The sequence below is a fragment of the Mandrillus leucophaeus genome, unplaced genomic scaffold, assembly GCF_000951045.1.
Source record: "Mandrillus leucophaeus isolate KB7577 unplaced genomic scaffold, Mleu.le_1.0 Scaffold852, whole genome shotgun sequence".
NCBI lineage: Eukaryota > Metazoa > Chordata > Mammalia > Primates > Cercopithecidae > Mandrillus > Mandrillus leucophaeus.
The window spans coordinates 168,663-195,865 of record NW_012109275.1 but is presented as its reverse complement, the minus strand read 5'-3'; the positions used below and the strand labels follow the sequence as shown (position 1 = coordinate 195,865).

General features: G+C 43.5%; 1 protein-coding gene across 1 annotated transcript in view; it reads left to right on the top strand.

The window, feature by feature from the left end:
* Nucleotides 1-27,203, top strand: part of STAB2 (stabilin 2) — a 166,792-nt gene that overhangs the window by 105,147 nt on the left and 34,442 nt on the right. Inside the window, exons 36-49 of the mRNA XM_011968635.1 lie at nucleotides 111-167; nucleotides 1,198-1,293; nucleotides 2,349-2,544; nucleotides 4,027-4,122; nucleotides 7,003-7,048; nucleotides 7,892-7,968; nucleotides 9,170-9,295; nucleotides 11,319-11,392; nucleotides 13,233-13,304; nucleotides 20,481-20,600; nucleotides 21,635-21,682; nucleotides 22,800-22,883; nucleotides 24,377-24,523; nucleotides 25,924-26,064. Of these exons, the coding sequence (XP_011824025.1) occupies nucleotides 111-167; nucleotides 1,198-1,293; nucleotides 2,349-2,544; nucleotides 4,027-4,122; nucleotides 7,003-7,048; nucleotides 7,892-7,968; nucleotides 9,170-9,295; nucleotides 11,319-11,392; nucleotides 13,233-13,304; nucleotides 20,481-20,600; nucleotides 21,635-21,682; nucleotides 22,800-22,883; nucleotides 24,377-24,523; nucleotides 25,924-26,064 (1,380 nt within the window). The remainder of the gene's footprint in view (nucleotides 1-110; nucleotides 168-1,197; nucleotides 1,294-2,348; nucleotides 2,545-4,026; nucleotides 4,123-7,002; nucleotides 7,049-7,891; nucleotides 7,969-9,169; nucleotides 9,296-11,318; nucleotides 11,393-13,232; nucleotides 13,305-20,480; nucleotides 20,601-21,634; nucleotides 21,683-22,799; nucleotides 22,884-24,376; nucleotides 24,524-25,923; nucleotides 26,065-27,203) is intronic.

Below are 27,203 nucleotides of genomic sequence, written 5' to 3'. Positions count from 1 at the left end.
GATAACCTTCCTTGATTTTTAATTCAAAAACCTTCCTTTCCAAGTTCTAGACGTGCAGCTTCATTTCGCACTCAAGTTAATTACATTGATTGCTTTTGTGTTTTACCAAGGGAAGATGTAGGACATGCTCCTCAGAGCTGATCTGCCCATTCGGAACTAAACCTCTAGTAAGTATTTTGTCTGTTTTGATAAAATAGTTTCCAGATCCAAGGAGTCTCAGTTAGAAAATGAACCTCAAGATTATGTGATTTTGCACTTCCCTCATTCCTTCACTTAATTTGAATTACATTTTACCTCATTATATTATATGCGTCTTTGTAAAATCCTACCTCTATTTTTTTGGACCAAGGCAAAATTTAATAAACATAAATGGGTTCATATGAATCAACAGACAGGACAGAAAGACTTTTTTTATGTTCTATGTCTTTCATATCCCAGTAGCCAGTTGAGGACAGCAGCAAGAAATCTTATCAGAGAAGAGAGATTCCATATCCAAAACCATATCCAGCCTGGATATATTCCACCTGCCTGATTTCCTTTTATAGTCGAAGTTGCAACTAACTACCTCAAAGAAACAGATGGCAGATATGGGGGAAGTAGACAATCCAAGTTTCTTGTTGCTATTTATTGTAAAAGATACTTCTGATTACATTACAAAGAATACTCATGTACCTTCAACAGCATAATAGTTTTTACAAAATATACAATAAATTTTTAATAAATTTATGATGAATTTTAATAATCTATAACAACCATACAGATGTTCTCATTTGAGGTTTAATTTAATCTTGTATGTTATAATCTTTGTACACAGCCGTAATCCTTTCCTGGGCCAAAGCAGAATATAAATCAATAGAAACCAAAGTTCAGTTTAATCAATGTACAGTGCTGGAAGGACATTTTTACCTGGTTTACTCTACAATTCTTGCAAACTTGAGTTGGTGTGCTAAAGAAATGTTCTTTTCGTGGAGTACTACTTTAAAGTATAATTATTGGATTTTGCCACCTGGCATTCCAGCAACCACCATTGTGTTTTTGTGTTTTCTTGCTCAAGAAGCAGTACCAACAAGCCACCACCTTCCCTTTCCATGACACTATAGTCAGAGAGACAGCAATGCATCACCCAACCACTTGCTTTCAGAGATTGGAAAACTTTTTCCTAACTTAGGAGCTGACGTAGTCACTAATATTTCACAGAGTAGGGAGAAGAGGAGATGCATCTATACCTCCTATTTCATGGGAAGACGAACCCTGTTTATTGGGTGCCAGCTAAAATGTGTGAGAACTGTCATTGTGAGTACAATAATTGAATCATCCTAACTACTGCAGCACCATTGGGAAAATCCATCGTATGGTATCCTTTTCAAAATCCCTGTGCATGTACACTTTGTCATCTCTTCTTGTTACCTGCATTATCATTGTCATTCAATGTAGTAGTGATAGCAGTAAATCTCAGAACAGCCCTGTAATCCAGAAAATGGGTAAAAGCTGCCATATTCAGTTGCATGATGAAAAAAACAGTCCGAGAGGCTAATGGGACCACCTTCTTCTCACAACAGGGTAGCTCTGTGAGCATGCTTGTAAGCAAAAGAGACAGAAAGTGTCCACTCACAAAGTGAAGATAAGGTGCACATGGTCATTTAGAAAAGAGGACCCCAAGGCTAAGTACCTCTAGGGGTGCCTTTGGAATTTGAAGGAAAAGTCATGATAACTTCCTGTCCTGCTCCTTTCCCAGAGAACTAGACATAACCTCTGCCTAGCTGGGCAGAGGTGGGGTGATCTGGCCCTTAGGCTGTAGAGCATAGGGGTGGGGGAGATTTTGTGTTTTAATGCGCTCAAGAATAAAGGCAAGGAAAACCCAAACAGACATCCTACAGGGCTTCCCTGAACTGCAAAAGATTGGTTTGTAAAATGCCAAAAGCCTCACCTGCAGAGGCCTCCTCACCTTGAGTAGGTAGTAGATGAAATAACATCGATGTGGAGAGGCCCAGGTCTGGGTTGGAGAAGGCCCCTTGTCCTCCCACTCTCCAGCATCACAGGCATTATTCTTTAGTTTCTTCTGCTGCCCCTCCTCCTCTCTCATTTTTCTTCATCCTCTTCTCTGACATGCCTTTTTCCTTTCCCTCTTTCCTACCTCCTCGGTGGAGCCTTTGTCCTGTTCCTAGCACCCCTAGAAATTGCCAAGCCTCACTCAGTCCCCAGAGGGTCCTGCCCCCATCCCTCACCCATTCCATGTGAGGTCAAAGAAACAGGTGCACGTTAAGTCCCCCACGGCAGGATTTCTACACTGAGGCTGAACAAAACCAGAGGATAGAAGTGCATCGTCAGGCTTTGTCCTTCTGTTTCAGACAAGAGAATGCTGTGCTGGCTTCTTTGGTCCCCAGTGCCTGCCCTGCCCAGGGAATGCCCAGAATGTCTGCTTTGGTAACGGCATCTGTTTGGATGGAGTGAATGGCACAGGTGTGTGTGAGTGTGAGGAGGGCTTCAGTGGCACAGCCTGCGAGACCTGCACCGAGGGCAAGTACGGCATCCACTGTGACCAAGGTGAGCACCCTCCCCTCCACCCAAGCTCCTGGGCTGCTGAAACCAACCAGGAATGTGCGGGGAAAGAGTGATCCCACACATGCTCTCTAACTGGCCTGTCTCCCCAGGTGGGCTGGAATCCTACCTGCTACTATTCACTGTGAATTATGAGAGCATCTGTATTGTCATTTGCATTTGCAGTGTTCCCAAACATTTTCAGTCACTAACGTGGACCTGCCAACTCACTTCCAATTTACTCATTGACATTCCAGCCCAAATGCGTTTTTATATTTGCTTATGCACACTAATCATCACAGCTAGACTTTCCGTTGTGGACATTGCTTGATCGTTTGATCAAGATTTGCACATGTTATTCATTTAATCCACAGATTTGCACATGTTATTCATTTAATCCACACAGGAACCTTAGGTACTTGAGTATTGCTATGCCCATTTTACAGATGAGGGTATTAAGGCAAGGAGGTTGAATGACGTCCCCCAAGGCTACACCTGATGAGATGCAGAACTGAGAATTGAATGTACACCTTTCTTGACTCCAAAGGTTGCTTTTAGATCATACTGTTCTTTACCTGAGGATCACTCTATTGTTTCACCAGCAGCAAGACACATGCCTTAAGTAGTTTTTGCAAAAACGGCTATCTGTTTGAGCCAAGTCATCTGTATTCTCACATCCAGATTTCCTTGTATCCAGGAACACACAGCTGTGAGAGGGTTGACTCAGGAGGATGGGTTTCCTAACAAAGCATTATTCTACCTGATATTAAAAACCATACATTTAAATTGGCTATCACTGTTTTCTCCTCAGCTGGTCTAAGCCAGAGACAATTAATGTACAATTGAATCATTATAATTGGGCCTTATAATATTTACTTTGAATTACAGTGTTGATTTTTTCTTATGTTATTTGGAGTAATTATCTGCTTGCATTTGTGCATGAGTTCCTCAAATGGGATTTGTAGATGACCCTCATGGGGTTCAGCAAACTGCCAAAGCTGAATACATTTTTCTGGGGAAGGCATCTGTAGCTTTCATCCAGTTCTCAAAGAGACTCATCTGTGTAATTGAGGAAAAGAGTGCCACACCAGGCTTATACAAACCCAGTGTCAAATGGGCTTCCTCCTGAAGTCCATTCTTAGGGGGCAAACATGGTTCCATCCAAAGGAGCCCTGCATAACCCTGGATCCTCTGGTAACCTTGACTGAGCACACTCTCACATTGCTTGGGTCACAGATCTTCAGTGCTACACCATCTCAAAACTGCGGTCTGAGCCACTTCGTTAAAGCTAGAGCTAATTCACCTGTTAACTTGCTAGATTCTGTCTCCTGCACCCCTGCCCTTCTTGTGAATCAAGGCCCCCATTAAAGACTGATTCCTAGAAGTAGGTTGAAGAATTAAGTGCAATAAAGCAAACCTAGTAAATGACAAAATGAGTTATTGAACAGGGGTTAGAATCTGATGATTTACAGGTGTTTTTCCACTTAGCATGTTCTTGTGTCCATGGGAGATGCAACCAAGGACCCTTGGGAGATGGCTCCTGTGACTGTGATGTTGGCTGGCGAGGAGTGCGTTGTGAGAATGGTAAGAGTGAGCCCTTCAGTCTTTATAATCTGCTCTAAGCTTTGCTCAGCAGCTACATTTTTCTTTCTAAAAGAGAAATGACACCTTTATTACTTCTTCTGGCAATAACCATAATTCTTTCTTGCAGCAAAAAATTTATAAAATAAAAGCAGAAAAAAGAAAATAAAATCCCTCATACCCCCAAGGCAGGAAAGCACTATTACTGATATTTTATATTAGACTCCCAACCTTTTTCTAGGTATATAAACATGTATGTAGGGAATCACACTCTACATACTGTCTATTAACCGACTTTTCCACTTCATGATATATATGGATATCTTTCCCTGTGATTAAAATAGAAAAATATTAATTTGTAATCTCCACAAAATGTTCCAGTATGACCATGCTACACTTTTTTGAACCAGTTTTCTGCTCTCTCAAACATTGCTACAATAACCATATTCATTTAGTCAAATTCCTAGAGATGAGATTTCTGAGTTAGGGGTTGGCAGTCTGGGGAAAGGTCTTGCTACTTACTGCCAGGTTGTCCTCCAGAGGAAATAGCAATCTATTCTCCTACCAACAGTGTCTGAGAGGCCCATTTCCTCCAACCCCACCACATCGCATTGATGGTTCTTGATGTGCTTCAGGTGAAGGCTATTAAAGAAGGGAATTTCATGCAGAAAGAAGCACCTGGAATACCACAAAGACGTGGGAAACTCAACACATTTAGGGAATCAAAGGATTGCAGAATGAGAGGACTATAAGGGCAAAGAGGAGGGTTGATGAGAAAAGGCTGGAGCAGTGGGCAGGAGCCAGGCCGTGAAAGGTGAAGGAGGTTGGACTTCTCACTGAAGTCAACAGGAAGCCATTAAAGAGTTTTCAACAAGAAAGCAATATGATCGTGTTTTGCGCTTAAGAAAAATCATTCTGACTTTGGATTGAAGAGAATGCCCCTCTTCTGGGATGGGAGCTGGGGAGGAGATCGCAAGTGCTTGCCAGCCTAGGGGGAACTCCATGGATGTGGCATTGACAGAGGGGGCGCCTTTGCCCAAAGCTCCAGGCAATGCAAAAATCAAGGGAATGCAGTTGCCTTTTAACGGTGAGCAATAAGGGGTCAGGGAGGAAGGTTCATTGAAAAGCTGACTTGGGAAGTCTGATCCCAAGCCAAAGAAATATCCCAGAGCAGGTGTCAAATGTCAGGGTACAGAGCCAGGCTTCTGAGAGCCTGGGAGAGGGAAGCAGGAAGCAATGGGGTCACATAAACAATAGGACATTTTAGGCGCATCCCCAGAATAAATACAATAGGCTCTCTCCTCTTCTTGCTTTCTCTACTCTGAAGAAAGACCTCACCACTCATGCACCTGGTCACACAATCTAGGAACCTCCCTCCTCAGCTTCTCTACCTCCCTGTCCCTCACTAACATACCTAACATATTCCATGTCTCCACATCTCTCAATCCATCTCTTCCTCCTGCTCCCCTCTCACCAGTAGCCTTGTGGTCTCTTTGTTTCTTGTCCTATCTTCCTCCACTCCGTACTCCACATTACTGTCAGATAGAACTTTCCAAAACATGGATCATCATTTTCACCCCAACTCCTCCCCAGGACTTGACAACTTGCTGTGGTTCTTCATTGCCTTCAAAAGAAAGTCCTAACTCCTTAGCAGGATGGACCACACAGGCTATTCACCAATGAACACTCACCCAGTTTTCCAGGCTTATCTCCTATCCCTGTCTCCAGTGCACACTGTACACAGGAAGTTTCCAGTCTAGAAAGGGAAATAAATGTTTAGTAAAAGACAGGAAAAACTGTGGTATGGAGTACAAAACAAAGAGCCTGTAGACTACAGCAAGGAAGACAACACCTTTGTGTGCAGACTCCTCACTCCTAAGACCATAGCAGGTATCACTAATCAATCATGGCACTCTCTCCCTCTGTGACCAGCCAGGGGCATCCAACCCTTCTCAAAGTAGCACACCATGAAGGTGCTACCAACTAATTGATGTTGGCTCAAATGTTTAGAGCAGGTTCCAGAGAGGAGAACATAAAACGTGATTGAAATTCCAACAGGTAGAGAATAGAGAGAAAGGGATTGTTTAGGCTCAAGGAATAAGACACAGGCACAAAATTGCCCCTATTCCAGCCCATTTGAGTCTGAATTCCCGCTGACACCACTTTTGCAGCCCTCTGTTTCAGGACCTCCTGTATGACTTGGCCAGGACTGGTAAGATTTCTATCCCAAAAGCTCTTAACATGAGCATCCTATCCAAGAATATTCTTCCCTCATCTCTAATGATTTATTTCTGAACCTTGTCCAGTCAAGAAATAGGTAGGCATCCAAGAGCAATAACCTATGCTGTGTCCAGGAAATTTACATATTCAACAGATAATATTGTATACCTGCTGTGTGCAAAACCCTGTGATTTTCTGCACATGCAAGAAAAAATTTTATATAGTTTTGCTTGTTTACAGCACTCCATAATAAAATGATGAAAAATGAGAATAAAATTAGGAATAAACTAGAAAGAATAGCATAGGAAATACGAATAAAAGAAAATCAAAACCCAGAAGAGAGATGCACATCAACACCCAGACCATAAGAGCACATGGTCACATTCCAGGGAGAATTCTGTGTTTTATTCACCCTTGCATTCTCACTGCCTAGCACAGGGCCTGGCAAACAAGACACCATCAATGTATTTGACCTTCAGATTTGGCTTTGAGCTTCATGGCAGCCAGTATAAAAAAGGATTGGCATGGTCTCATAGTTTTGTATCGCTCACATGATACATATCACTTACTTCCAAAGAAGTAGCTTTTCCGAGCACAAAATACTAAAAATCCTCAGATGAGATTTAGTAAGAGGGCTGAGACAGCAACTGTTCTCTTTTTCAGTGACCACAGAAGACAACTGCAATGGGATGTGCCATACCAGTGCCAAGTAGGTAGCCCCGGGCTGCCTCTGGGGACAATGCAAAGGGGATTTTTTTTCCCAGTATGGTCTACCCTAGTCTCTATCCTCGGGATTTGTTTCCTGACACCATTTCTGAGGGCTTAGGATAAATTTAAGTATGAAACTAAAAATATCTCTGATGAGGCCACTATCAAATAGCCAGATCCAGGCTTTCCAACAAGCTGCCATCTGACTTACCTGGCACATTGACGAAAGTGCCCACTGCTACCCCAGTCCAAGCCACCAGGACTCTTTCTTGGAGGATGAGGCAACCCAGTGGGCCTCAGTTTCCATAAACCTTGTTCCTGACCCACAGCAAGGCATAGCTTCATAATCCTAACTTCCAGAGAGGCTTAATGAGTTAAATACCTAGTAGTGGATTTAGACATGAATTCAAAGTCAGCCTCTGCCATTTGCGCTACTGCATGACCTTGAGTCCAATGTTGAATCCCTCCAAAGCCTCTGAGTCTTCATTTGTAAATGGGAATAATACTGACTTGCTAGGGCTATTGGATAGTGAGTAGATGACACAAAATAATACATGAAACATGGCTCCTAGCACATCAGTGGCTCTCTAAAGCTTGGCAGCTACCCATCTTATTCCTGAACTGATGCCTGTATCTATGCATGCTATAGTTTGCCTGATAAATGAGTACAGTTTTGGCTGCCTGTGGTGGGGTCGTGCCAGAATTAGACTTCTTCCAAGCCTTAGGACCTCTGAGTGTCTTATGGGGGCAGGCACCAGGATACTGGGGGTGAAGGGCATTGTGAGTCACGTGGTGGGAGGTGGAGTCTTTTTCTGCAAACCCCATTTGCCCTTCCTTGTTGCAGCTGCCTTCCCAACTCAGATGGTACAGCTTCATGCAAGTGTGCAGCAGGATTCCAAGGAAATGGGACCATCTGCACAGGCAAGCAAAGGAAGGAATTTGCTGGGGGCTGGCAAGGCTTGCATGGGCTATTGAAAGATTCTTGTTCCTGCAGTCTGAATGGGCCTCAGCTGCTAGTGCCAACCACTGATGGTGAATCGCATATAATAGGGCAGTTGATTGTGCCTGGGGACAGGAAACCAAATGGTCACAGCCTTGACCACAATTGGGATCACCTGGGAAGCTTTAAAAACCAGTGATTTGTGTTGAGAACCCACATAAAGAAATGATCAATGTTTCAGATGATGGATATGCTAATTACCCTGATCTATACGTTATATGCATCATGGCATTACTATATACCCCAGAAATATGTCCAATTATGTGTCCATTAAAAAATAACTCACTGATTTGATTGGCCTAGGGTATGGCTGGGGCATCGAGGGTCTGGAGTAGACTAAAAAGAATTTGAGCCCTGGTTCTTCCTCCAACTACCCAAGTGGCCTTGGATAGGTCATTTGTAAAGTAAACTTAAAACTACCTCCCTTGCGGAGTGGTTTTGAGGTTAAGTGAGCTCTCTGTGTTCAATGGAAGAATAATGCAGCTGTTGAAAACTCAGCTCAACTTAGACTCCCCAGGTTTGAACCTAAGTACTTATCACTTACGTTACCTTGGGAAAGTTTGACTGCTCTTTGCATTATTATTTTTATCTGCAAGTTGGGGATAATAAGACCTCAGTCACTGAGTTGAACAGTAACCTGAATTAATACCTGTGAAGTGCTTAGAACAGACCCAGCACGTAGCACTCAATAAATGTAAGCTAATATTCTTATGGTGCCTGGTGCTAGAAAAAAAAAAAGGAAAATCTTAAGGTCATTTTTCTCTTGAGCACTGTGTCCTGGCAGGCTTTGGTCCAGATTGTGACAGCGCTGGACAATGATCATGCCAATCCACTTTCTAGACCATCTTACCCTGGGATTCTCCCAGAGGGCCAAGTAGCCCCACCTTGGCCTCCAGGTGTGTCCTGCAGTACGATGCGTACAGAATGCTAGTAAAAACAGCTAGAAAGGGCAAATCATGAATGTTTTTCTTGCTGTTTTTGGGAATTTGCCATATTTAATCCAGTGCCTGCTCAAGTAGTTTTGCAGTATCTTCCATTTCTCAATGACTTAAGGAAAAATACATCAATGGCTTTTCCTCTTCCCCCTCCCCTTCCCCTTCTGCTCTGTGTCATTTTCTATAGCAATCAATGCCTGTGAAATCAGCAATGGAGGTTGCTCTGCCAAGGCTGACTGTAAGAGAACCACCCCAGGAAGGCGAGTGTGCACGTGCAAAGCAGGCTACACGGGTGATGGCATTGTGTGCCTGGGTAGGTGCCCTTCCCTCTTCCACCAGCGAAACAGTGTAAGAGTCAGAGCCCTATTGAATGATTACAACATGTGTGCCCTGATTGTCGGGACACAAAACTGAGGTCATCATTCTGTTTGCCAGAGCAGGAAAGTATAAGGGCATGGAAAAGTGACCACAGGGTATGAAGGCATGTAATGTCCAAAAATTACTTTGGAAGGGTAAAAGGAGATACATTTTCCAATTAAACATCATGGCGATGACAGAACGTTTAAACTTTTATTAGTTCCTTTTTATACAAGTAGCACATGCTCACTGTAGAAAAAAAAGCACACATGCTGGAGAAAATACACTGAAGATAGTGCTCTTAGTATTGTCATTACCCCATTTTGCTATGCCTACATGTATTTGTTTAACAAAAATGGTATCTCAAGATATACAGCATTTACCATGCTTCGCAATATATCAGAGTAACTCTCCCTGAAAGCAAGTATACCTCTAACTTTAAATATCCACACACTGTTCTACTATAAAGGTATACCGTGATAAGTTATCTGAATTTAACAGTTTAATTGGAAAAAAATTGACATGGAAGAGTTACAAGAATAGCACAAAAAGGACCCACTTGTTCTTTACCCACATTCACTTATTAACATTTAGCCCTGGCTGGGTGCGGTGACTCACGCCTGTAATCCCAGCACTTTGGGAGGCCAAGGTAGGCGGATCATAAGGTCAGGAGTTCAAGACAATCCTGGCCAACATGGTGAAATCACGTCTCTACTGAATATACAAAATTAGCCAGGTGTGGTGGCACCTGGGAGGCTGAGGCAGGAGAATCGCTTGTACCCAGGAGGCAGAAGTTGCAGTGAGCCGAGATTGTGCCACTGCACTCCAGCCTGGGTGACAGAGTGAGACTCCATTTCAAAAAAAAAAAAAAAAACCATTTAGCCCTGTTTATCATTTGCTCTCTTTGTATATATACATTTTTAAGCCATTTGAGAGTAATCTGTGTATATTGTATTCCCTTTCTTCCTAAATACTTGAGTGTATATTTCCTAAGAATAAGGATAGCCTCTTAGGTAACCATAGCACAGTTATCAACTTCAGTAAATTTTTTATTGATGTAATACTTTTGTCTAATTACCATTCATATTCTAATTTTGTCAGTTGTTTCAATAATGTCCTTTTTGACATTTTTTCCTCCAGTGTGGGATCAAGTCTAGGGCTGGATATTGTATTTCATTGTCATGTCTTTTGAGTCCCCTTTAATCTAGGAGAGTTGCTCAGCTTCGCTTTGTGTCTTATGACATAAACACATGGGAATAATATCCTCCACCTCCCCAACTTTTTTTTAGTAGCATGTCCTTTATTTGGGGTTTGCCTGGCATTTTTCATTCTTAGATTCAAGTTATACATTCAAGGGCCCCAAATGTCACACAAGTGATATTGCATCTGTCTCAGGAAGCCTTGAGCTCTCCTGCCCTTTGTGTGTGATGTTAATTTTGACCACTCGGTGAAGGTGCTGTGATATCTCCATTGTACAGCTATTTTTTTCTCCTTTGCTACTAATAAGCAGTCAGAGGAGAGACACTTTAACACCAAGCAGATATGTTGTTCCCCATCAAAATATGCTCCTAAGTTTAGCATCTTTTGATGAGTCTTCCCTGAACCAATCTATATTGTGACAGTTGCAAATGATTGTTTTTAATTCCTAAGTCTCTTCATTCATAGCACTCTTAGATTAGACTCCAAGGTTCTGTGGTTTCAAGTACTTTGCTACAAATGCTCAGATTTATTCCATGGACTGATTTAAGCCAGTAGACAATACCTCTGCTGGAACTGGCCTATCCCAGAATAGTCAATCTTAAGAAACCGTATCCAGTACCCTCCTAGTTCGGTTATTTCTGTCTCAGAATTTCCAGAAAACTGAATCATGCTTTGACACCCACTCCCCTCAGTCAGCCATCTTAGCTCATCCCTCACTCTGGCTTCGCTTGGAAACCAGACTTGATTTCCAGGTCAGATGTTGTTTTTTTGTTTTAAAGAAATCAACCCGTGTTTGGAGAACCATGGTGGCTGTGACAAGAACGCAGAGTGCACACAGACAGGACCCAACCAGGTGAGTGCCACCTCTCGCAGGCCCTTACATTTTATAGAAGGAAACTCCTAGGCCTTTAGACACAGGCCTGAGAGGAAAAGGCTGAGAATGGACCTCTGATGAACTGCAGCCGAAAATGAATACTTTAGGGGAAATTCTGAAAGAATCAAGAGGCCCTTCTTTGAGAATGAGGTGAAATGGGGGAAAACCAAGGGTACCAGGACAAGGGGCTTCCCTAGTGTGGGGAGAAGTAGGTATCTGCAAATACCATGTAATTCCAGAGGCATCTAGACAACCCCCAAAAATACTCCCCTTTATTTCAGCATACTGACGCCCAGAATCCCACATTTTATCTTTGGCGTAAGGCTCTGAAGCACACGTGCCACGGCGAAGATAATACTGTGGGCACTCTAACAGTCACATGGTCCTGAGTACAGGGAACTTGCAGCATCTGTCTGGAGGGGAGGTGGGGAAAATGAGAGTGCCCGCATCAGAGAATGGGGGTCACAGGGTGGAAAGACACAGGCAGGGAAGCTGGAGGCCTGGAGACCCAAGTTCTGCCTTCCTTAGTCTCTACCACATGGTGAACAAGCAAAATGGCCAGGCAGGAAATCACATATATCCAAAACTGGATGACAAAGTGAAGTCACCAGTGAATGTTCTATTGACCTCGTTGAGCCATCTGGAGACCTCAGTGCCAGGTCTCTCAACAGGCGGATCAAGCAAGTACCTAAAGTACCCAAAAATAAGAAAAAAAAAACTGTCTTGAACTGTGTGAGCACACATGTGCGTGTGAGTGGACACATTTAGTCATGGAGGAAATCAGAGCTGTCAATGCTGAGCTTTCTTAGACATCTTTTGAGGATTGGTAGTTTCTATTTCAAACTGCATATGAGATAGGAGACAATCGATAAACTTTTTGGTGCTTGGGACCTCTAAGGGTGCCCATCCAGTCCTAGGAGGCAGTAAAGGAGGATGTGGAATTGAACTCTGAGAACAAGACCTTGGCTGAGGAGGGACAGCTGGTGATGTCTTGGAAAAGGTTTGAGCTGATATTGGGGCCCATTGTGAAGAAAGAGGAAGAGGAACAAGGAAGAGGAACAGGGAAAACCTGCCCATGTAGCCCTGGCTGGCACCCCTGATGAGTTAAAGTGCTCAGAAACAGACATCTTCCCAGGGCCCGCCCTTGTTTGAATTAGAAAAGCTGCCCCTTGGGAGAGCACAGTGGGAGCAGGTGTCCCTTCCTTTGGGGACATCGGTGAATAGAGCGTGGGCTGGGCTTCAGCCCAGTGAACACGGAACATGAGGCCCTGTCCCCAGCTTCTTCAGACAGTGTCCCCTCCCTCAACTTGAAGCTTCCACCCAACTTCCTGGGCCAACCAATGGGTTTGGTAGATTGTCTCCACGTGCACACCTCAGTGGGCTGTAAAGGCTTCTCCTTAGCATCTCCTAGCACTGGTACCTTTCAGCTCAGCATGGGTGCAGATGAGCAAGATAAGAGTATGAATGAGAGTGGGATATAGTTTGGCTTCCTTTCAACTGACCTTCGCCAATCAAAGAAAAGAAGTGAATACCTGAAGGCAAGGGATCAAATGGGGTGAGAACATTAAAAAGAAAAAAAAGGTATTTTAGCAACAAAGATAGGATGTGCATGAGATCCCAGTGCTCAAGTGAAGTGTGCCAAGTGCTAAAATATTAAATATAAGGTGACAATTATTATAAAATAGATATTACCAACATCAAATACAGACTCTCCTAACGTTACCGTAACCATGATGGAGTTCGGGTCTGAGAGCCAGCTCATGCGGCCAGTACAGAACCCATCTGCAAAATGACCCCATGTGCTTCTGCTCCTGGACAGGCTGCCTGTAACTGTTTGCCAGCATACACTGGAGACGGAAAGGTCTGCACGCTCATCAACGTCTGCTTAACTGTGAGTATGGCTCTATGGTGGATGTCCTTCAAGCCTCAGAGCCCGGGGTGCCTGCCACCTCACTTCTAGGGGATGCAGAGTTGAGAAAATATTCCTTTGGAGGCCTCAGAGCTGTGCGTTGACCATGAGGCTCATTTCTCTGGCACATTCCATTGTAATGTTGGGGAGAAAGGAGAGAAGGCACCGTCTGCTACCCCCAGCCTGCCCCTTTGGCTGCAGCATATTGAGCTAAGTCTACCCACTTGCTTATCCCCCATCCATATAGCCAACTCTTATGAAAAAGATCCCTTTTCCCCTTTCCACCAAGCATGTCTCTCACCTCCTCCAGGAAGCCCTCTTAGGTAAACCTCACAGCAACTTTCCACTCCTTCTTCTCCTAGACTTACACGTAGGAATCCACAGTGAGTGCACTCTGAGTCAACAATATAGTATAGCATTCCAAAAGCAAGTTCTGTCATCACAGAGGCCTAGAGGACAGGCTAAGGAAGATGAAGATTCTCTCACCCCACAACTACCCTCCATGGCCCCTACCACCCCCATTCTAGATGTTAACGCTACCTTAAAACAGAGGATATAGTTCTAGATGCCTTGCATTGAGCAGGGGTTCATATGGGGGTAGAAGCACTGTGTCTCCTATGTCCATGCACACATCATTAATTCTCCCAGTTTCCTCTCTCTAAAGAGGAGTTGGGATGTGGGGTGGAGGCTGCCATCAACATTTCAAGGATTGCCACATAACAAAAGGGTTGTTCTTGTTCTGTGTAAGTCCAAGCAGTAGGACTAGGACCAGCGGGTGTACATTAGAAGAAAACAGATTTCTTTAAACTCAACTCAGTTCTTTAATTAGAACTGTCCAGAGATAGAGAGTTTTGAGAAGTAATGAGCTTATTATAACTCAAGGTATTTAACTATAGGAATAAAGCAACAGATGGGTTATCAACCCAGACAGCCATTTAGATTCCTCCCAGCCTTGATCCATATGACTCTAGGGTTTTCAGCTGGTTTGCTTCTTGGGACCTCAGTTTCCTTGGATGGTTGTAAATGTCCCTGGAGTTCCCTTTACCACTAACATCTGGGCTTTGACGTTCTTCCTCCAGTCTGTAGGATATTATTGACACACTTCTTGTCTCCGTTTGCATGTTGATCCTGGTAGGAGCAGGATCTTCTGATTCTCTTATAACCCTTGACTGCAGGCCGGACCCATGTTATGCAAACCGAGTAGGAGTTTACTCAGTCATTAATCACCGAGTCTCAAACTGGACTACTCACCTACTGCTGCTCAGAGCCTAATTGTCCCAGGCCCAGTACCTCCAAAGGGTTGAGATAAGCCTGCTGACCCAGGCTGTCACATCCGGAGCACTTTGTGTGGTCAGCTAGGCCTCTGAAGTCCTGCATCAACATCACATTTATATCCACTGCTTGCCAGGGGTCAGCCACTGTGCTTAGGGGTGCCCAGTCATTCTTTTGTTTAATTTCTCTAACAACCATATGAGGTAAGAACTGTTATTAACCCCATTTTACAGACAAAGAGACTCTAGCTGTGCCTCTTTCCCAGGACTGCTATAACAAACTGCCACAAACCGGGTGGGTGAAAACAATAGAAATGTATTTTCTCACAGTTCTGGAGGACCAAATCCAAAATTAAGGTGCCTGCAAGGATGTGCTCCCTCTGAAGGCCCCATGGGAGGGTCCTTCCTTGCCTCTTCCAGCTTCTGGTGGCTCCAGGCATTCCTGGCCTGTGGCCACATCACTCTAATCTCTGCCTCTGTCTTCACATGGCCTTCATTTCTGTATCTGTGTCTTCTCTTCCTCTTGCAAGGACACTTGTGGCATTAAGTGGTTAATCTAGGATGATCTTATCTGGAGATCCTTAATTACATCTGTAAAGACTCTTTTTCTAAATTAGTTGCACCCACAGTTGCATCCAGTCCTTAGGGACAGTTCAACCCACCAGGCTGGGAGGAGTGAAGGCCCTTGCCCAAGGTCACAGACCTAGTATGTGGCATGGCCAGAACTTGAGCCTATCTCTGTCTTACTCAAGATCTGCGCCCTTGACCATTTCTTGGGGGTGCTTGTTCTTCCTACAAGGCCCAGTCCCAACACCTTGTTTTCCTGTTTATATTACTTCCCACCTGAGAGCCGCCAGCTGTTGACATGAGAACAGTGCAGACACCCTGTAATTAAGGCCCTTCTTCAGTTGAGGCTCCCATTATCTCCTTGTGTTGATCCAGCAAGTTCCTCAAGAGATCAATGTCCTCTACATGAAACAGTTATGTAAGGATAATAAAGAAGCTACTGAAAAGATGGGGGCTGAGATATGAAGCTGTTACCACTAGAACTATGGCCAGCTTAATTTTCACAGGAATTCTTCCATGGGCCATTCATGTTTTGTAAAAAATGGCCATCTTGTCTTGGACAAACGACTCCTGATACAGCTGACCTGGGAGATTCTGAAGGTCCTTTGCTACTGTATCTCAGTAGCATATTCCCGTAGGAATTAACTCTATTGCAAGATTGTAAAATTATAGGCCATAAGGGGCCAGGCAGGGAATAATATCAATAGGAAGACCCAAATCATATTGCTGCTCTAATGGGGAATCATCTACTCCAACTGACTGGTGCTCTAAACTGTGTTAGCCCAGTGTTGACAGTACTACTGCTATTTTAAAAGATATGAAAATTTATGAATTTGTATGTAAATTTTACCAATTTTTAAATGATGGTCATTAATTTCAGAAAGCTCTTTTAAATACTGGGCTAACCAAACAAAATAGTCCTGGTGCTAAATCTGGTCCAAGAACAATTGTTTCTGCTCAAGTCCTACCAACAAGGACTGTGAAACATTGTCTTTCCTGAGTTAGTCCCCCGTCCAAACTACTTTAGTCCATTTGTGCTGCTCTAACAGCACAGAGGATACCTCAGACTGGGTAGCTTATAAGCAATAGAAATGTATTTCTCACATTCTGGAGGCCGGGCAGTCCAAGATCAAGGCACTGGCCAGTTCTGTATCTGCTGCAGGTCAGCTTCCTGGTTCATAGATGGTGCCTTCTTGCTCATTGGTAGAAGGGACAACTGAGTTCCCTTGGGTCTCTTTTTTCTTCTCTTCTCACATCAGAAGGGTAATGTGCCAATGTTGTAACAAGTTTTGAGCGAGGCACATCTCATAGAATAGTGTGAAAACCCAATATCAAGCTAATGAACCACAAAAGGATCTCTCTTTTATAAGGGCATTAATCCCGTTTATAAAGGCTTTACCCTCATGACCTAATGACCTTCTAAAGGCCCCACCTCCTAATGCCATCACAATGAGGGTTAGGTGGGGGACACAAACATTTAGACTAGAGCAGGAGGCAAGCATGTTGATGGGACAGAGACTGGATGAGATGGGAAGGGTTGTAGTGATCGGACAAGGTCTCTCTGCAAAGGTGACTCATTCCTGAATGTTGAGAAGTGGGCAGCCACATGAAAATCTTAGGGAAAATGTATAAACAAAAGAAAGAGCAAGTCAGGGGTCCTGGGAACAGGAAAAGCTTGGCATGTTCTGGGAACTGAAGAGACAGCCAATGTGACTGCAGTAAACAGAATAAAAGGGAGGTGGTGAGGGGCCAGGTTGCCTTACACCATGTAGGCTATGCTGTGGAGCTTATATTTTTTCCAGTTATGACTAGGAAGCCACTGGATGATCATGTAGGTCAATATCAATGTCTGGCTTGGCTCTCAAATCTCATTCTGGCTGCTGTGATGACTGTGCATGATAGGGGTTCAAAAGCACAACCAAGAAGACCATGTAAAAGACTAATAGAGCAGACCAGGAAAGACCAGAGTGGTTTGACTAGAGCTGTAGCAGTGGGTATAATAAGAAGTCGCTGGGGCCAGGTGTGCATGGTGGCTCATGCCTATAATCCCAGCACTTTGGGGCGCTAAGGCAGGTAGTTCGCTTGAGCTCAGGAGTTTGAGACCAGCTTGGAGAGAGAGAGAGGGAGATAAATCATTGGACAGGGGATGCATTTTGGAGATAACCAACAAGACCTGCTGATAGACTGGATATGGGAAATACAAGGAAAAGGAATCAAAGACACTATCTAGGTTTTTTGCTGAGACATGTTGGTTCCACTCATGAAGATAAGGATAGCTTAGAGATGAGGAAGCGTTGAGTGAAATATCAACAGGTCTGTCTTTTTGTTGAGTTTGAGTTGCTTGGTAGCCATTCAAGTGAAGATTTCCAGTGAAATGTAAGCCTGAAGGAGAGATCATGACAGAGGTACAAATATAGGGGTCATTGGCACAGAGATGGTATTTAAACACAGGGGACTGGCTGAAGCACAAGATGAAAGTTAGAGGCAAAGACGGGGCAGGCAGAGGGGCCCTGGATATTAAGCCATTGAGCAGAGGAAGAAGTACCTACAGAGAAGACTCAGTGAAAAAGCCCACAATGTGGAAGGAAAACCACCTATCAAGTATAGTGTCAACAGAGGCCAAGAGAAGAAAATGTTTCAAAAGGAGTGATTGTACAGGCAAAGGATGTTGAGATGTCACCTAAGTTGAGAGAAGAGAACTGACCACTGCCTTCTCAAGGTCTCAGTTCTTGAAGACCTGGATCAGGGTGGAGGCTTGTGTAAAGGTGGGACCAAGAGCCTAGAAGTAAGTTGAGAAAAAAAATTGGAAGTAAGGAAAGTAGAAACATAGACAACATTTGCAAGGATCTTCCTGGGCAAATAAATGGGGTAGTTAATGGGGAAGGATGTGGACTGAAGGAAGCATTGTTTATAACACTTGACTCTGGAAAATTTTAAACCTACGTTAAACTAGAGCAACTAATACATGAACCCATCTGTACCTGACACTCAGGTGCAAGACTCAACTCATGGTCAGTCTTTGTTCATCTATACATAGTGGGTTCTCTTAAAGGAAAAGAGAAAAGAGAGTTTGACTTTTTTCAAGATAAGTAATATGAAGGCATGTTTTTGTGCTGGGGAGTATGATCTGATAGAGGAGAGGAGGTAGATTGTTACAGGAGGAAAACACAGGAAGGGGTGAGAGGGAGTGGGACCCAGAGCCCAGGTGGAGGCATTAACCTCAGAAGCAGATGTAGTGTCAGTCAGTCTATTAGTCAGTGATGAACTAGTGAGTCCATTAATGAGTCAGTCCATTAGTTAGTTATTTGTTAGTACACTTGTTAAATAAGGAAAGCAGAGTCCGTGAGTTCAGACCCAACCAAGTGGTGAAGCTCAGGATGGGGAGATGAGGTGGTTCTTGTTACCTGTGTCTCTTTTCTGCATGAAGTACAAGTGGGGCTCATCAACTAAGATGAGAGGACAGTGATTGAGAGTTGAGAAAAGTGAGGAGTGGAATGTCATTTGTATTAGTCAATTTTCATGCTGCTGATAAAGACATACTCCAGACTGGACAACTTACAAAACAAAGGTTTATTGGGCTTACAGTTCCTCATGGCTGGGGAGGTCTCATAATCATGGTGGAAGGTGAAAAGCATGTCTCACATGGTGGCAGACAAGAGAGCTTGTGCAGGGAAACTCCCATTTTTAAAACGATCAGATCTCCTGAGACTCATTCACTATTACAAGAAGAGCACAGGAAAGACCTGCCTCACAATTCAACCACTTACTACCAGGTTCCTCCCATGACACATGGGAGTTGTGGGAGTTATAATTCAAGATGAGATTTGGGTGGGAACACAGCCAAACTGTATCATCTCTAGAGAGAGGGAAATTAAATGTACTGCAAAAGTGCAGGCATCTGTGTGCATACCTTTGAAGGGAGTCTGGATAGCACGTATCTGTGACTTTCGCAGGCAATGCACTGCCAGCCCTGCAGACCCAGAGAAGTAAGAGTGGGGTCCAGGAGGGCTAGGGATTTGCCAAGCCATAGTGATGGAGGGAGAGAAGAGCCAGGGAGGCTCACAGTGCTCCACCTTGCCAGCTGGCTGGGGGCCAAGGGGGCTGAGTGGGTGGGCAGAAATGCTGGGGAGAAAGAAGTAAGCTCAAAGGAGGGGAGGTCCCTGTGGACCAAAGGAGGTTGGAAACTGCACTATTAGAAGAGATAAGTTGAAATGATAAAAGTTAGTGGCCAGAGAGAGAGAGAAGGATGCTTGAAATGGAGCTCTCAGGAGCAGTCAGTGCACTTTAATGTTGACTGCAAAGCCAGAGGGTGTGGGCAGAGGTGGTAGAGGCCATTGACAAGGGTATTGACACTGGGAAGGATGGCAACATCAAGAATGAAGGGAAAGGCAGTCATCCAGGCACCACCATTAGAACCAAAGAGTAAAATCTAGTGAAGGATTATGGATACTATGTGTTCAAAGGATAAGGGTGTGGAAATGTTTTGGAAGAGACAATGTACAGTAAGAAAGACACTCTCCCAGAACAGCCAGGACATTGCCACTTCAATCCCTCACCAGTGTGGAGGTAGTGGAGGAAAACAGCTTCACTTGAGAGGCATAGGAAGGACAATGTTTGCAGGAGACAGAGACCTCTGCGGGAAGAGGTGAAGAGAGCTTACTAAGAAGAGATGAGAATGTCAGAAAGTTGCTAATGGCAATGAGTTTGAGAAAGCATGGGGAAGGGTTTGCAAGGAAGGGGCCTATGGGGTCAGATGATGCATGTGTAGAGGAACATGGGGTGAGTGTCCCTGCAATGAGTGTTCCCAGGGATGTTAACTTTGAACCGTGCTTTGCTTTGTTTGTATTTTAGATCTCTACCCATCTTCCACACCTTATGAGATCTTTGAGGGCTGGGACAGTGTGTTCTATTTTATACCACCTGCCTTCTGTCTGATAATGGTTACCTTTTCCTATGATCAGAATTTAACGTAAAGCTGGGAAGTATCAAACAGGTGGAATCTTACTAGTTAATACCTGAATGCTGAGAACTTTCCAATTTGGCAACTCTGGGCTTACCTGTACAGGGCTGGAGATCTGCTCAAAGGGACCTGTGATCTTAGGATACAAGGCCAGGTGAATAAGATGCCCCTATGAGCATAGGGAATTGGAAGGCAAGCTCGGGCAAAGGACAAACAATTCAAATGAATCCAAGAAAGTGAGACAAAAAATGAATTCCAACCAAAAATGAATCCCAACGCAGAATTGCTTTGTAAATATCGGTAGAGCTGGCAAACTAACTGGTCTAATCCCCATCCCTTGCCCCTTGGCAATTTTACCAGAAAAATGGCGGCTGTAGTGAATTTGCCATCTGCAACCACACTGGGCAAGGAGAAAGAACTTGTACTTGCAAGCCAAACTACGTCGGAGATGGATTTACCTGCCGTGGCAACATTTATCAGGTAACGCGAGACATATTTCCATAAAGTAAACTCTACTTCCCTAAAAATGCCAAGAATCCACGTAGCTAAGGAATATTCAAGAGCTTGGTGAAATCTAAAGTGCTGTAAAATATGAAAGACAATTTTATATAAATCAGCAATGGAAAGAAATTTTGTCTTCCTCTGGGAATTCATTTGACCTGCGAAAGAGCGTAATGTAGGGATTAAGATGGACTGTCAGCTCTGGAGTCAGAAACGCCTGGGTTTGAATTCAGTTCTCCTGGTTAGTAATGTGACTTTGAGCATATTATGTCACCTCTCTGTATATCAATTTTCCAATCTGTAAAAGAAAATAATGATGGTACCAACTCCATCAGTTTGTTAAAGTAATATGTGCAAAGGACACAGAGTGCTCAGTAGCTCAACCACATTACCATGGTGTGGATTGCTGCATGTGCATGTGTGCGTGTGCATGCGTGCATGTGTGCATGCACATGTTAAAATGTACATGCATGTGTGCATGTGTGTACGTGTGTATGCTTGTGTGTACATGCGGGTGCGTGTGTGCACACTGCATGTGTGCACACGTGTGTGCGCATGTATGTGTGTGTACTGAGCATAGTGGTTGAGGCAATGTGATACTTGCAGGTTTCTGCCTATTATAAAGTAAATGTTCAGTTATTTAAAGAGGGATGAAAATGTTCTGGCTGATCAAATATTGTTAATAGAGTAACCAAATCTGCCCTAAACCTATAAATGATTTTTTTTTAATATTTGAACATCAGAAAAGGCTCTTAAAGTTCAGATACTTCTGGAAATGGCTGAACCTTTCTTTCATAAATCAGATGGCGATTCCAGAAAGGTTGTAGAATTCACACTATGTCCACATAGTCATTAACTGAACATTAATTGTCAGCCTACAGATGAAGCTCCAAAAAGGCCCGGTGTTACAGATTTCCAGTTGAAGGGATGGCAGAGAAATCATCCCGTGACAACCCTGTATTGTTCTTATATATATTTCACAGGCATTAAGTGAAACTACTGTTTGTTTGCAGGAGCTTCCCAAGAATCCAAAAACTTCCCAATATTTCTTCCAGTTGCAGGTAAGAAATGTACATGTCTAACCATAAGAGTTCAGCCTAGGCCAGGTGCAGTGGCTTATGCCTGTAATCCCAACACTTTGGGAGGCCGAGGCGGGCGGATTGCCTGAGCTCAGGAGTTCGAGACCAGTCTGGGCAACATGGCAAAACCCCGTGTCTTTTAAAAATACAAAAAAAAAAATTAGCTGGGCATGGTGGCGCAGGCCTGTAGTCCCAGCTACTTGGAAGCTGAGGCATGAGAATTGCTTGAACCCAGGAGGCAAAGGTTGCAGTGAGCTGAGATCATGCCACTGCACTCCAGCCTAGGTGACAGAGTGAGAAACGGTCTCAAAAAAAAAAAAAAAAAAAAAAAAGAGTTCAGCCTCAAACCAAATACAGGATAAACTGGTAGCCTCTAGAGCTAGTGAGGGTAGAAGAAAGTCTGGGACCCTGAATTTCTAGAATTTTCTGCATAAGAATGTAGTATGTGAAAAGACTCCCATCACACCAGTAGAGAAAAAGGTATGACTGGGACAACTGGTTAACACTTGGGGTAAAAAAATTAAGTTTGATCTTTCTGCACATCATATATCTGAATGAGATTCAGAGGTAAGAATAAAATATAAAAAACTAGAATAAAATCATAAAAATATAAGAAATAAGATTTTAATAAAATCATTAAAAACTAGAAGAAAATACGCTCATAGTAACCATATGATCTTAGAATTGCAAGAAGACAATTACAACAGTTGAGTATATCAACTTATGTTTTATGTTTGTATTATTATCCTAATGATATAAAATACTGATATGTGCAAGAGACATTGGAAAAAAATACCTGAAAATAATAAGATCTGCTTCTAGGTGGTGGGACTAGGGGGGCAGCTATTATTTTTTTCTTTGTGCTGTATTTTCAAAATCTTTAATACAATAAGCAAGTGTTAATTTTATAATGAGAAAAAAAACACACGCACACGATTTCAGTTACGGAGAATCTGGGTTTCATTTGAATCCGAGACTGAAACACAGGTCTCCTCATCCAGTCTTTGTTTCAGCCAGGTGCCATCATCTCTGGTATCAGCTCGAGCCCCTGCATGTACTGATGTTAAGTGATGTGTAAGCCCCACCTTTCTTCCCACAGGAGCATTTCGTGAAAGATCTGGTCGGCCCAGGCCCCTTCACTGTTTTCGCACCTTTATCTGCAGCCTTTGATGAGGAAGCCCGGGTGAGCTCAAGACTGAGGGTGGAAGGGGGAGGTCTGTGGCTGGAACATAGTCTTTGGACCTCGCCCGGGAACCGAGACTGCAGATGTTTCTAAGCAGGAGATCTAAGATCAGGTTGGAACTCACCAGCAACAGAAGGGGCTGCCTCTTGGCACAGGGACCCCTATCAGGGGAAACATTCAGGTGGATTTGGGGTAACCACTGGCCAGAGACTTTCTAAAAGACATTCCTGAACAACGTATGAGGTTGGAGAAGATGAACAATTCTCAAGTGAATTAGACCTCCCATAAACAAAAAACGGGTGTGGAGGGAGAGATGCTGGGTTAAAGAGATTTAAATAGATTCTTTTCTTGCAGGATTTATCAGAGCCTTTACTGTTCTAATATTCACAGGGGCTCTTCATACTGGATTGCCCATTCGTAAAAATAATAGGTAACATTCATTGTAAGTGTGTCAAGCACTATTCTGAGTGCCCGGCTTAGATTTACTCATTTGGTCCTCACAACAACCCTGTGAGTTGAGTGCTGTTGTGATCCCCATTTTATAGCTGTGAATACTGAGGAAAGTAGCTTTCCCAAGATCACATGACTAGCAGGGGGTGGAGCACAGACCCAAACCTGAGCCCATGTACTTAACCACTGCACACCCAGCCTCTCTTTGCCTATATTTTGGACACCAGCAAAGCAGAGGCACAAAAATAGTTTTTGAAAGAACTTGACACTTTATAATTCAAGATAAAAAGTCATTAAAGGAGTTATGAAACGAGAATTTTGTGGGTTTTTGATTACACTTACTTTATATTGCTTAATTGTTTGTTTGTTTTTGAGACAGGATCTTGATCTGTCACCCAGGCTGGAGTGCAGTGCTACGATCTCGGCTCACTGCAGCCTCTACCTCCTGGGTTCAAGTGATTCTCATGCCTCAGCCTCCAGAGTAGTATTTTTAGTAGAGATGGTGTTTTACCATGTGGGCCAGGCTGGTCTCGAACTTCTGGCCTCAAGTGATTCACCCGCCTCGGCCTCCCAAAGTACTAGGATTACAGGCGTGAGCCACTGCGCACAGCCTTGTTTGTATTTTGAATTCCAAATGGAGATACGTCATGATCCTCCCAATACTAAAGGTTTAAATCTGGCACTGATACCTCTCTGAGAGGGGAATATACCATGCAGTGTTTCCCAGAAAATTCTTTTTTGAGGATCATCTCACAGAACTTGCGATCTTTGCAACATGTATTGTGAAATCCCAGGCCAGAGGAACCCCATGTTCCTTCCACGCTGAGATTCCACAATGGAGGCAGGAAAGGAACTAGAGTCACTCCTCCCTTTTGTCTGAAGAGTCTCCACTCTATAATCCTGACCACTCTATAAAGCTTACCTCGCAGAGTCTGGGTGGGCCGAGAGGTGTGGAAGAGAGAATGGAGAAGAGGAGAGCCAAATGGCACATTGCAGCAAAAGGCTTCTGCCTCTGGCTGGAACCCTCTGATTTTCTGTTACAGGTTAAAGACTGGGACAAACAGGGCTTAATGCCCCAGGTTCTTCGGTATCATGTGGTCGCCTGCCACCAGCTGCTTCTGGAAAACTTGATATTGATCTCAAATGCTACTTCCCTCCAAGGAGAGCCAATAGTCATCTCCGTCTCTCAGGTAGATGCCAGTTACCCTTAGCTCCTCTCCCCTAGATCATGTCCTTTGCAGGAACCTGGATGGAGCTGGAGGTCATCATCCTCAGCAAACTAATGCGAGAACAGAAAACCCAATGCTGCATGTCCTCACTTACAAGTGGGAGCTAAATTAAGAGAACTCCTGGACACATAGAGGGGAACAGCACACACTGGGCCTACTGGAGGGTGGAGAGTGGCAGGAGGGAGAGGATCATGAAAAGTAATTAATAGGTCCTAGGCTTAATACCTGGGTGATGAAATAATGTCTACAACAAACCCCCGACACAAGTTTGCCTGTGTAACAAACCTGCACATGTTCCCCTGAACATAAAATTAAGTCTGTTTCTTCTTAAACAAAGAAAGTGCCTTATCCTTAGGTCCGCTTTCTCTTTTTCTTCCTTAAATTAATATAAGAAATAATAGACCAGGCGCGGTGGCTCACGCCTGTAATCCCAGAACTTTGGGAGGCTGAGGCGGGTGGATCACAAGGTCAGGAGATCGAGACCATCCTGGCTAACACGGTGAAACCCGTCTCTACTAAAAATACAAAAAATTAGCCGGGCATGGCGGCGTGCGCCTGTAGTCCCAGCTACTCAGGAGGCTGAGGCAGGAGGATGGCGTGAACCTGGGAGGCAGAGCTTGCAGTGAGCCAAGATCGCGCCACTGCACTCCAGCCTGGGTGACAGAGCAAGACTCTGTCTCGAAAAATAATAATAATAACATATGTTAAGTGATTTCTGTATGCAGGCACGTAGTATTTGATGTGTACTAACTTATTTAATCTGCAAAATATTCCCTTGATATAGACAGTGTTAATCCTTAATTTCCGAATAAGAAAACTGAGCTCAGAAAGGTTGAATAGCTTGTCCAAAGTCACACAAAGAGCAAATATTAGAGCAGGATTAAAACCAGAGGCAGGCCTCTCCAAGTAGTAAATAGAACTGCTTTTGGTAGCATTAGTCAGAAGCTAGAAGGTTGAAAGCTTTTGATCCAAGTCACTTGACCAGGCTGGTCCAGTCCCTCCTTACTACAGAGAAACAAATGGTGACTGTAGAATTCCTTGCAGAAGGAGGAAAACCAGGGGAGGAGGTATAGAACAAATATAAAAGAAGCCAATTTTGAGCTGCTTGCTTGCTTCATACTGGAGAATCATATTGAAATTACTGTTTTAGATGATTCTATGTTATAATTAACTTCTCCAGGTGAAAATTACATGTTATCTCTGTTTTCACTTTATAATAATAAAAATGCACTCAAGTATTAACTTGGATATTCAGGTTTTGCTCCTGATAATTTAACACATTGGTAAAGCATTCTGTGAGAAGGAATTTTGTGTCTATTTCACTTTGCACTCATTTCTTTTTTGTTTTTGGTTGATTTCAGGGCACAGTGTATATAAATAATAAGGCTAAGATCATATCCAGTGATATCATCAGTACTAATGGCATTGTTCATATCATAGACAAATTGCTATCTCCCAAAAATTTGCTTATCACTCCCAAAGACACCTCTGGAAGAATTCTGGTAGGTAAACTCTGTCATATTTTCAGCCTGGAGTGACTCAATACATTATCATCTCTATTCTGATTCGAAGTCATCATTTTGAAACATTTTCTTTTTCAGCTTCAATCTCAAGCAATTATTAAAAGCCTCGTAAACATTATTCTTAATAAGAAGTAAATAAGTAAAAGTCTTAAATTGTTAAGCAGATTTTATATGTTTTTCTTTAGCATCCACAAGGACAGGTAGTCTTACATAGGTTTAGAAGATGGAGAAAGAAAGGAAGGAAGGGAGGGAGGAAGGAAGGGAAAGAAAGAAAGAAAAAATCTGGAGTAAAACTCCTTCTCAATTGACAGAAAATGTAATTTTAACTTTTATTTTTATTTATTAATACAGGTCAAGGTCTTTCATTGCAGAACACAGACTCCACTATACTTAGACCAAAAGTTTCTTGAGATAGTAGATACACCATCAAATCTCTGGAAGGGTAGAGACTAATTCAGATGCTACACAGCTGGGAGCAGAACAGCCCAGGGAGGCCTACAAAGGGTAGACACCTGGCTGGGTGCAGTGGGTCACACCTGTAATCCAAGCAATCTGGGAGGCCAAGGCGGGCAGATTGTTTGAGTCCAGGAGTTCAAGACCAGCCTGGGCAACATAGTGAAACCCCATTTCTACTAAAAATACAAAAAACTAGCCAGGCGTGGTGGTGCATGCCTATAATCCCAGCTACTTGGGAGGCTGAGGTGGCAGAATCACCTGATCCCAGGATCAGATGCTTGCAGTGAGCTGAGGACAGTGACCTGAAATCATGCTACTGCACTCTAGTCTGGGCAACCAGAGTGAAATCCTGTCTAAAAAAGTTTTTTTAGTTACACACACACAGACAAAGGGTGGATACCTAAGCTGATAACCTTACCACCACCACCAGGCTGTTCTGACTGTCCTGGCTGCCACAGCTCTGTGACTGCCACATGTCTCCAGCCTCACCACCTTGGACACTAGACACTGGGCTATAGATGTCCCCATTGTGCTTGCCAGAAGGGTTGATCTCCCTTCTACCAGCTGCATCACCTCATATTATTTCTTTCCACCAAGAAGCTTTGCACAAGTGCTTCTGCTTGGAGGACCTTATATCACATGTGGGGCTCTAGCTGCAAGGG